Source organism: Moschus berezovskii, chromosome 4, assembly GCF_049115385.1.
Source record: "Moschus berezovskii isolate FMDL1 chromosome 4, NW_MosBer_1.0, whole genome shotgun sequence".
NCBI lineage: Eukaryota > Metazoa > Chordata > Mammalia > Artiodactyla > Moschidae > Moschus > Moschus berezovskii.
The window spans coordinates 97,058,228-97,070,362 of record NC_142463.1 but is presented as its reverse complement, the minus strand read 5'-3'; the positions used below and the strand labels follow the sequence as shown (position 1 = coordinate 97,070,362).

At 39.8% G+C, this 12,135-nt stretch overlaps 1 protein-coding gene across 3 annotated transcripts in view; it reads right to left on the bottom strand.

Annotated features, from left to right (window-relative positions):
- Positions 1-12,135, bottom strand: part of MAN1A2 (mannosidase alpha class 1A member 2) — a 184,411-nt gene that overhangs the window by 136,563 nt on the left and 35,713 nt on the right. For all 3 annotated transcript variants that reach the window (XM_088835621.1, XM_088835619.1, XM_055403804.2), the window contains exon 2: positions 10,550-10,805. In XM_088835621.1, coding sequence (XP_088691747.1) covers positions 10,550-10,805 — 256 coding nt within the window. The remainder of the gene's footprint in view (positions 1-10,549; positions 10,806-12,135) is intronic.

Here is a 12,135-nt window from a genome sequence, read left to right as displayed (position 1 = left end):
CAAAATGACCCAGATAATCACGGTGGAGGGATCACTCACCTACAGTCAGACATCCTGGAATGTGAAGTCAAGGGAGCCATAGGAAGCATCACCACGAACAAAGTTTGTGGAGGTGATGGAATTCCAGTTGAGCTATTTCAAATTCTAAAAGATGATGCTGGTTCCAAATAGGAAAAAAAGCATGTCAAGGCTGTATATTGTCACTCTGCTTATTTAACTTATATGCAGAGTACATCATATGAAATGCCACGCTGGAAGAAGCACAAACTGGAATGAAGATTGCCAGGAGAAATATCAATAACCTCAGATATGCAGATGACACCACCCTTATGGGAGAAAGTGAAGAAGAACTAAAGAGCTTCTTGATGAAAGTGAAAGAGGAGAGTGAAAAAGCTGGCTTAAAACTCAACATTCAGAAAACGAATGGCTTCCCTGGTGGCTCAGAGGTTAAAGCGTCTGCCTCCAATGCGGGAGACCCGGGTTCGATCCCTGGGTCGGGAAGATCCCCTGGAGAAGGAAACGGTAACCCACTCCAGTATTCTTGCCTGGAGAATCCCATGGACGGAGAAGCCTGGTAGGCTACAGTCCACGGGGTCGCAGAGTTGGACACGACTGAGCGACGGAACGGAATGGAACGGTCCCATCATTTCATGGGAAATAGATGGGGAAACAGTGGAAACAGTGAGAAACTTTATTTTTTACACAGTAGATGGTGACTGCAGCCATGAAAAGATACTTGCTCCTTGGAAGAAAAGCTATGACCAACCTAGACATCATATTAAAAAGCCAGAGACATTACTTTGCTAACAAAGGTCCATCTAGTCAAAGCTATGGTTTTTCCAGTAGTCATGTATGGATGTGAGAGTTGGACTATAAAGAAAGCTGAGCACCGAAAAATTGATGCTTTTGAACTGTGGTGTTGGAGAAGACTCTTGAGAGTCCCTTGGACTGCAAGGAGATTCAACCAGTCCATCCTAAAGGAAATCAGTCCTGAATATTCATTTGAAGGACTGATGCAGAAGCTGAAACTCCAATACTCTGGCCACCTGATTTGAAGAACTGAATCACTGGAAAAGACCCTGATGTTAGGAAAGAGTGATGGTAGGAGGAGAAGGGAATGAAAGAGGATGAGATAATTGGATGGCATCACCGACTCAATGGACATGAGTTTGAGTAAGTTCCAGGAGTTGGTGATGGACAGGAAGACTGGTGTGCTGCAGTTCATGGGGTCACAAAGAGTTGGACATAACTGAGGGACTGAACTGAACTGAACTAAGTGGATTGATATAACACGCTCAGGTAATGAAAGGCTCAATGTTATTTTCTTTTCTTTAATGTTGTTAAGATAACAATTTTTCCAATTCATCTACAAATTCAATTTGTAGATGAATTTCAATCAAAATTTCAGCAACCTTTTATTTTCACAGAAAAGTTAATTCTATAAAGGCAAAGGACTTAGAATTATAAAACAAATTTTTAAAAGAACAGAGTTGGAGGACTTACCTGATTTCAAAACTTACTATAAAAGTTATAGTAATCAACACAATGTCATATTCTCATTAAGAACAGGCATATAGATTATTGAGTAGAAAGAATAACACCTGATTCTCTCAACCAATTTTGAATAAAACCGTCAAGGTAATTCAATCAAAAAAGGACAATCTTTCAAGAATAATGTTAGAACACTAAAATATCCACCCTATGAGGAAAAATGAAATACAATCTCTACTTCACATAATAAACAAAAAAAAAAATTAACTCACAACAGATCACAGACTGAAATATCAAAACTAAAACATGCCCAAAGACTTATATACAAATGTATTTAGCAGTTTTATTCCTAACAGCCAAAAACTAGACCAAATGTTGAACAAATAAATGGTCAATAGGTGAATGAATAAAACAAATCATGGTATATCTATACAGTGGAATAATCCTGTATCATTTGAGATTCACGGAATGAATTTCAAAAACATGCTGAACAAAAGCCCAAAAATACAATATCAATCCTTATGATTCCATTTGATTGAAACTCTATAAAAGACAAATCTAATCTATAATGACCAAAAGCAGATCAGTAGTTGCCTGGGGCAAAGGAATCGGGTGAACTGACTGAAGAGGAACACAAACTATTTTGAGATGATGGACGTATTCACAGCCTGACTGCAATTGTTACACTGGTGTGTACAACTGTCCAAACTCATCAAGCTGAACTCTTAAAATAGACACATTTTACCATACATAAAATATGTCTCAATAATGCTGAATTTAAAAAAATCTAATAGATTTTAAAAAATTTAATTCCCCACTTTCCTAACTTTCCCTTTTCCTGAGCCAATAAAACTCTTCCACCTGTTTTTCTATTTACCACTGTATAGTTTAAAGGGCGATTTCTTGATTAAAATTTTTTTTTGGCTATTTACTATATTCCCCTGTAGTTAATTTAGCTTTCTTATAAACTATCAACCCACCCCTATACATACTTCTCCATTTATATTCCCTGTCTCACACTCTTTCAATATAGTTAACAGTTTTTTCTTATATTACTATTGATATATTAATTTGTTCAACTTTTGTTTTCCCTGTTATTAACTACTGGTCTGAAGTTTGATGGGGTTTACTGTTGATGCAGTTTTAGTAAAAATTATTAATTTACTTCCAAATTAAACTTGAGTTTAAAATCCTGTCTCAAAATAATCAAACACATCAGAAAACTGTCAGTTTCGCTTTCAGTTCAGTTCAGTTGCTCAGTCGTGTCCGACTCTCCGCGACCCCTTGAATCACAGTACGCCAGGCCTCCCTGTCCATCACCAACTCCCGGAGTTCACTCAAACTCATGTCTACAGACTCGGTGATGCCATCCAGCCATCTCATTCTCTGTCGTCCCCTTCTCCTCCCGCCCCAATCCTTCCCAGCATCAGAGTCTTTTCCAGTGAGTCAACTCGTCGCATGAGGTGGCCAAAGTACTGCAGTTTCAGCTTTAGCATCAGTCCTTCCAATGAACACCCAGGATTGATCTCCTTTAGAATGGACTGGTTGGATCTCCTTGCAGTACAAGGGACTCTCAAGAGTCTTCTCCAGCACCACAGTTCAAAAGCATCAATTCTTCGGCGATCAGCTTTCTTCACAGTCCAATTCTCACATCCATACATGACCACTCTCTGATAAATCTTTTCTGAGGCTCTCTTTCCTCCTACTCTAAAAGGGAGTTCTGTTCTCCCTACCTGAAGCACAGCCATCATCCCACTGATTCCTGTTTTCACAATCCTGATAGTCCCCTTGATTTCTCTCTCCAGTGACAGAGCACCTTTTTTCAAAATCACTTTATCTCCCTATTTTTATGCTGAAGCATATTTTCTAGTAGCAATCTGACAAAATGTCTGAAAATATCTTTCCCTCAGATTTGAGTCATAATTTGGCTGAATATACAATTCTTTCTAAGGCACAGCTCCACACTCTTTCAGTCTCTAACATTACTGCTGAAGACTCTAATGTGCCCTTATACACAATCCCAATCTTTTGGGTGGAACTATTTTTTTTCTCTATAAACTTTTAGCATCTGTTTGTTATGCCACTTTTTCTAAAATTTCGTTTTCTTTTCTAAAATCTCAGTAGGAACATTTGAATTGTGTCTTTGAATTCTTCCCCTCTATTTTACCTGTTCTCTTTTCAAAACCATTAATCAATCATTTATTAGATGTTGCAGACTGATCTTACCATTTTTCTTATTTTCTCAACCTTTTGTCTTTCTGAGAAAGATACTCAATTTTATCTTCCAATTCTTCTCTTGAATTTTTTAAACTATCCCGTTTTTATTTTCCAAGAACTCTTTCTTATTCTGTAAATGTTCTGAATAACTAATTCACATTTTATAAATTTAATTTATAAACTAAATTTTATAAATTTAATTTATAAACTAAATTTTATAAATTTAATTTTTTTGCACTCTAAAGATGTTGATTCTTTTTAGATATATGTATTCTGGTCCCTGCATTGTTTCTGTATTTCTTCCATTTCTCTCATGTAACAAACTTTCTTTACATGTCAGGTATTCTTTGGTTCGCTCTTCACATGAGTAAAGTACTTATAAAATAATCAAAGGCTGTCAATGAACAGGCTAGACTTGTTGTTGACTGAGTTTCATCTTAGGGAGGTCAGGTAAAACCCAGAGGGCATTTTACTGAAGAACAGAGTAGCTCTTTCCTCTTGTGCCAGTCACAGTCAGGTCTCCCCAGAGAAAAATCCTTCATTTTCCTGCTTACTAAAAATAAATTTGATTAGCAGAATTTTAAAAGTCTAGCAGAATTAAGCTGTCTCAATATTCAGAATCCATTTTTCACTTAATGCTCTCCACCTCCAACACTCTTCATTTTTTTAGAGTAACTTCTGCCCCTTCCCCTCAGCCATACCATACCTGGTATTTCCCAAATCTAGATCTTCTCTAATTTATCTATCCAAAAGTAAACTTCTAGTTTTCTTTTGGGAAAGAGAGGGCAGTATCCAGGATGCTTAGGCTAGAGAATTGGAGATTTAGGGGTTAAAAGCTCCTTTTAAAACTTTTAAATAATGCTTTTCCAGCTCTATTTTATACGCCTGCCTTCAGAGGTAAATAATGCTTTAATTCTTGAAACTTTCAGATATTCTGCAGGTAATGCACATTACCTTGCCTCTTATAAGCATCTTCCCCTGCAGGTTAGGTCTCAACTTTCTCTCCTTGCTAAGACATCAACCATAATTTTTAACAGGACCCTACACAGGGATTCTTAAGTTTTATGTTAATCTACTAGAACACTAGATAACACAATGTTATCTAAAGGATTCATTCAGCAGGTCTGGGTTGTCCAAACCCTGCACATCCTCAGAAAAGATTTGGCCTAAGCCAGGCTCCTGGAAAAGAACCTCTAAACCTTTATTATTCTGCCTGTCAAGAGCATTTTTGCTTACCTAAAGCCTTGAGTCATGTCAGACAGTTTATGCTAATAATGTGATTTGTGGAGGGGACCTTGAACCACATGGAATCAGCCTGATCTCTGGAGGAACTGGAGAATTAATACCAAGCAAGCCTACATGGGATTTCCTGGTGGCTTAGATGGTAAAGAATCTGTCTGCAATTAGGGAGACCTGGGTTTGATCCCTGGGTTGGGACAATCTCCTGGAGGAGGGCATGACAACCCACTCCAGTATTCTTACCAAGAGAATCCTCATGGACAAACGAGCCTGGCGGGCTAAGTCCATGGGGTCACAAAGAGTCGGACATGACTGAGCGACTAAGCACAGCACAAGCAACAGATTTCCCAACCTGGGGATCTGGCAAAGGGACTGAGAACCCCCAGGGAATTTGGCTTTGGAGGCCAGTGGGATTTGATTATAGAACTTCTGCAGGACTGGGGAAATGACTCTTGAAGGGTACAAACAAAACCTTTAGCGGACCAGGAGCCAGAAGAAAGGAACAGAGTCTCCACTAGGAGCAAACTTGCCTGTGAGTGTCCAGCAGTCTCCAGCAGAGGTGTGGACCAACAGTGGTCTGCTGTGGGGTCAGAGACATTGCGTACAACAACGTGTGCAAAAGTCCTTTTGAAGGAGGCCGCCATTACCATCATCATCTCTACCACAGTTTCTTTCGTCTCAGGCCAAACAACAGGGAGGGAACAGAGCCCGGCCATCAACAGGAAATTGGATTAAACATTTACTGAGCAAGGCCCCACCAATCAGACACAGTTTACCCCTAGTCAGTCTCTCGCATCAAAAAGCTGCCATAAGTCTCTAGTCCTTCTCCATCAGAGGACAGAGAGAATGAAAACCACAATCACAGAAAACTAACCATACTGATCACATGGACCACAGCCCTGTCTAACTCAGTGAAACCATGAGCCATGCCATGTAGGGCCACCCAATACAGACAAGTCATGGTGAAGAGTTTTGACAAAACATGGTCCACTGGAGAAGGGAAAGGAAAACCACTTCAGTATTCTTGCCTTGAGAACCCCATGAACAGTATGAAAAGGCAGAAAGAAATGACGCTGAAAGATGAACTCCCCAGGCTGATAGGTGCTCAATATGCAACTGGAAAAGAGTAAGAAATAACTCCAGAAAGAAGGAAGAGACAGAGTAAAAGCAAAAACAATGCCCAGTACTGGATGTGACGGGTGATGGGAGCAAAGTCTGATGCTGTAAAGAACAATATTCCATTGAAACCTGGAATGTAGGTCCATGAATCAAGGTAAATTGGAAGTGGTCAAACAGGAGCTGGCAAGAGTGAACATCAACATTTTAGGAATCAGTGAACTAAAATGGACCGGAATGGGCAAATTTAATTCAGATGACCATTATATCTACTACTGTGGGCAAGAATCCCTTAAAAGCAATTGGAGTAGCCCTCATAGTCAAGAGTCTGAAATGCATTACTGGGTACAATCTCAAAAATGACAGAATGATCTCTGTTCGTTTCCAAGGCAAATCATTCAATATCACAGTAATCCAAGCCTACAACCCAACCACTAATGCCAAAGAAAGCTAAAGCAGAACAGCTCTATGATGACCTACAAGACCTTTTAGAACTAACACACAAAAAAGATGTCCTTTTCATTATACGGGACTGGAATGCAAAAGTAGGAAGTCAAGAGATACCTGGAGTAACAGGAAAATTTGGCCTTGGAGTACAAAATGAAGCAGGGCAAAGGCAAACAGAGTTTTGCCAAAAGAATGCACTGATCATAGCAAACATCCTCCTCCAACAACACAAGAGACTACTCTACACATGGACATCACCAGATGGCCAATGCAAAATCAGATTAATTATATTCTTTCCAGCTGAAGATGGAGAAGCTCTATACAGTCAGCAAAAATAAGACCGGAGGTGACTGTAGCTCAGATCATGATCTCCTCACTGTAAATTTCAGACTTAAATTGAAAAAAGTAGGGAAAAACCACTAGATTATTCAGGTATAACCTAAACAAAATCCCTTATGATGATACAGTAGAAGTGACAAATAGATTCAAGGGATTAGAACTGATAGAGTGCCTGAAGAAGGATGGACAGAGGTCCGTGACCTTGTACAGGAAGCAGTGATTAAGACCATCCCCAAGAAAAAGAAATGGAAAAAAGCAAAATACTTGTCTGAGGAGGCCTTACAAAGAGCTGAGAAAAGAAGAGAAGCTAAAGGCAAAGGAGAAAAGGAAAGATATACCCATTTGAATGCAGAGTTCCAAAGAATAGCAAGGAGAGATAAGAAAGCCTTCCTCCATGATCAATGCAAAGAAATAGAGGAAAACAACAGAATGGGAAAGACTAGAGATCTCTTCAAGAGAATTAGAGATACGAATGGAACTTTTCATGCAAAGATGGGCTCAAATAAAGGACAGAAATGGTATGGACCTAACAGAAGCAGAAGATACTGAGAAGAGGTGGCAAGAATACACAGAAGAACTATACAAAAAAGATCTTCATGACCCAGATAACCATGATGGTGTGATCACTCACCTAGAGCCAGACATCCTGGAGTCTGAAGTCAAGTGGGTCTTAGGAAGCATCACTATGAACAAAGCTAGGGGAGGTGATGGAATTCCAGTTGAGCTATTTCAAATCCTAAAAGATGATGCTGTGAAAGTGCTGCACTCAATATGCCAGCAAATTTGGAAGTCAGCAGCAGTCACAGGACTGGAAAACGTCAGTTTTCATTCCAATTCCAAAGAAGAGCAATGCCAAAGAATGTTCAAACTGCAGCACAATTGCACTCATCCCACACGCTAGGAAAGTCATGCTCAAAATTCTCCAAGCCAAACTTCAACGGTATGTGAACTGTGAACTTCCAGATGTTCAAGCTGGATTTAGAATATGCAGAGGAACCAGAGATCAAATTGCCAACTTCCACTGGATAATAGAAAAAGCAACAGAGTTCTAGAAAAACATCTACTTCTGCTTTATTGACTATGCCAAAGTCTTTGACTGTGTGGATCACAACAAACTATGGAAAATTCTGAAAGAGATGGGAGTACCAGACCACCTGACCTGCCTCCTGAGAAATTTGCATGCAGCTCAAGAAGCAACAGTTAGAACCGGACATGGAACAACAGACTGGTTCCAAATTGGGGAAGGAGTACATCAAAGTTATATACTGTCACCCTCCTTATTTAACATATATGCAGAGTACATCACGTGAAATACTGGGCTGGATGAAGCACAAGCTGGGTTAAAGAATACCAGGAGAAATATCAATAACCTCAGATATGCAGATGACACCACCCTTATGGCAGAAAGTAAAGAAGAACTAAAGAGACTCTTGATGATAGTGAAAGACAGTGAAAGAGCTGGCTTAAAACTCATCATGCAAAAAACGAAAATCATGGCATACGGTCCCATCACTTCATGGCAAATAGATGGGGAAAGAATGGAAACAGTGACAGACTTTATTTTTAGGGCACCAGAATCACTGCAGATGGTGACTGCAGCCATGAAATTAAAAGACGCTTGTTCCCTGAAGAAAAGCTATCACCAACCTAGACTGTATATTAATGAGCAGAGACATTACTTTACCAACAAAGGTTCGTCTAGTCAAAGCTGTTTATTCCAGTAGTCATGTATGGATGTGAGTGTTGGAATATAAAGAAAACTGACTGCCAAAGAATTGATGCTCTTGAACTGTGGTGCTGGAGAAGACTCTTGAGAGAGTCCCTTAGACTGCAAGGAGATCAAATAATCAGTCCTCAAGGGAATCAGTCCTGAGTATTTGAGGGACTGACGCTGAAGCTGAAACTCCAATACTTTGGCCACCTGATGCGAAGAACTGACTCACCGGAAAAGACCCTGATGCTGGGAAAGATTGAAGGCAGAAAGAGAATGGGACGACAGAGGATGAGATGAGATGGCTGGATGGTATCACCGACTCAATGGACATGAGCTTGAGCAAGCTTCGGGAGTTGGTGATGGACAGGGAAGCCTGGCATGCTGCAATCCATGGGGTCAAAAAGAGTCGGATACAACTAAGCGACTGAATGAATAAAAAATAATTATAAAAAAAACAAAAACCTGGACACCAAGGCTCGGGTTTACTTCTCTGTTTGGTAATACATCACAGACGCTGCCACACATCATTTCCGGGAGAATTAAGCACGGTCCATATCATTCCACACCCACTCCAGTGTTCTTGCCTGGAGAATCCCAGGGAGAGAGGAGCCTGTTGGGCTGCTGTCTATGGGGTCGCACAGAGTCGGACACGACTGACGCAACTTAGCAGCAGCAGCAGCATATCACTCCACTGTGAGAGGACAATGAGAAGCTTTTGCCTGGTCTCTACTGGACTTTGTCCTATATGCCTTTTCTATTAATTTTAATCTGTATGCTTTCAATGTATAAACCATGAATATAACAGTTTCCTAAGTTTTGTGAGTACTCCCAGTGAATCACTGAGCCTGTGGGTGGTATTGGGTCCCTCACGGAAGCTTGACATGCTGCAGTCCATGGGGTCGCAAAGAGTCGGACACGACTGAGCTACTCTACTGAACTGAAACACACAGTGTTATCTATGTGAATTACTATATACATCAGAAAGTATTTCAATAAATTCTGACAAAAAAAAAAAATTATCAAAGTGTCCCAAACACTGCCCAAAGGAAGTACCTCAAGCAGCCTGAGCACAAAACATAGAATCCAGAGTAAGGTAAAATCAGAGTACATATCTTATACTAATTCATAAAGGATGCTTAAAATACCTGCAAATCCTCCATATTCATTACTAGAATATATCCTAATAGATACCTATTTGAACTAAACTTACTGTCTTATGTTATGATAAACAATCAATTTGAAATACCGTTTACGCTATTACAAAATCTGTTTCTTCATAACAGTAAACTAAAACTTTATCCAGCATAAGCAGGATGTCTAATTAACAAAGTTCTACTAAACCATTCACTAGATTTCTTCTCATTCTGGTATTTTATCTCCAAAGAGCTTCTAGATTAACAAAACTGAATGAAAGACTCCTGAGACCAAACAAATTTCAAAAATGTTGAAATCAATCCTTCCCCATTTAATCCATTGAGACTCTTTGGAAAGGTGTGTTCTTAAACTGCAGTACGGTTAAGTGGTATCACGACGGGTTCCTTGAAAGATGGTACATATAAAGCGAGCTCTTCAGAAACTTGCTAACTTTTCAGAAACTAGTAACTAGCAGAGGTCCTTGAAAAGATACTTATGAAATTTCTTATTAAATGATAAACTGTCTATGGGCCTATTCTACATTATTTATAAAATACTGAGTATCAAAAGTTCTCTGAACACAAGATAAGCAGCATAACTATCCAAACAACATCATATCAAAAACTGTTAAGTGTCCTATAACTATGTTATGACTGATATTAAAAGAGAGTTTCAGCACTTGATACCATCTTGCAAACTGAACTACAATTCTGACCTCAAAACAAACAAGTTGATCAAAGTATGACAAAGTTTGTACCACAGATGGCATAAATACCGATAGATAAATTTACACCCAGTCAAATGCATTTCTATATCCCTAACCACCCCATATCACAAATCTCAGCTTATTACCTCTTTAATTTTTTCCCTTTTCTCTCTTAGGTCATTATCTTCTGGGTCTCCACCATGTGTTCCTATAAGGTTTGGTATAGGAACTGCTGGCAGTGGCTTTTTCTCTCTTATCTTCATTTCTTGGACTACCTTATTTTTCTCTGTCTGTATTTCTGCTCGGATTTCCTCTCTTGACTTTTTTAATTTTTCTTTTGCTTCTTCTAGAGCCTTCTCGTGATCAGCTCGAATTTTATTTCTCAAACGTTCTTCTTCTTCCCTGTAAGAAGAGGAGAAAAATAAATACAAAACTTAAAGCTTCCTTCACTAAACCTTGATAGTTGTTTTCTACTCCTGCCATTGAAAAGAACGAACCACCCATGAGAGACTTGGATCTATCTACACAAGTGAAAGGGAAAGTCGCTCAGTCGTATCTGACTCTCTGAGACCCCATGAACTACACAGCTGGAGAAGGAAATGGCAACCCATTCCAGTATTCTTGCCTAGAGAATCCCGTGGACAGAGGAGCCTGGTGGGCTAGTCAATGGGGCCACACAGAGTGGGACACGACTGAAGTGACTCAGCATGCATGCATGCATTGGAGAAGAAAACGGCAACCCACTCCAGTATTCTTAACTGGAGAATCCCAGGGACAGAGGAGCCTGGTGGGCTGCCGTCTATGAGGTCACACAGAGTCAGACATGACTGAAGCGACTTAGCAGCAGCAGCAGAACTACACAGTCCATGGAATACTTCAAGCCAGAAAACTGGAGTGGGTAGCCTTTCCCTTCTCCAGGGGATCTTCCCAACTCAGGGATCAAACCCAGGTCTCCTGCACTGAACCCAGGTCTCCTGCACTGCAGGCAGATTCTTTACCAGCTGAGCCACAGGGAAGCCCAAGAATACTGGAGTGGATAGCCTATGCTTTCTCCAGCGAATCTTCCTGACCCAGGAATCAAACGGGGGTCTCCTGCATTGCAGGCAGATGCTTTACCAACTGAGCTATGAGGGAAGCCCCAAGAATAGGATAAACTATATCTTTGTATGAGAAAGAAAATAAGCCCCAGATGCTGAGCAGCAAACACTTTCTATGCAGAAAGAGGGAACCTAGTAAGTTACAATTTAAGAGCCAAGTGAAAACAGAGAAAGTAGCAATCAATAACCTATTAGACACACTGGAAAAAAAAAAAAAAAAGACCAGTAAAAAACTATATGGGGGAAGAGAAAATAAAGAATTAAGCTTTGCACAATAATAGTATCACAGCCAATTAGGTTTATCCGAGGCGAGATTATTTGTAACTGAAAAAACAGAATTAAGTATCAGAGGGGACCATATAATAAACAACAAGGGCCGATTGTATAGTACAGAGAATTATATTCAATTGTTGCTGCTGTTCAGTCACCAGGTGGTATCTGATTCTTCGCAACCCAAAGGACTGCAGCACACCAGATCCCCCAATATTCAACACCCTATAATAAACCATAGTGGAAAAGAATATGAAAAGATACAGGCGTATAACTGAATCACTTTGCTGTACACTGGAAATTAACAAAACACTGTAAATCAACATTACTTCAATTTTTTAAAAAAATTAAATACAGAAGATCTC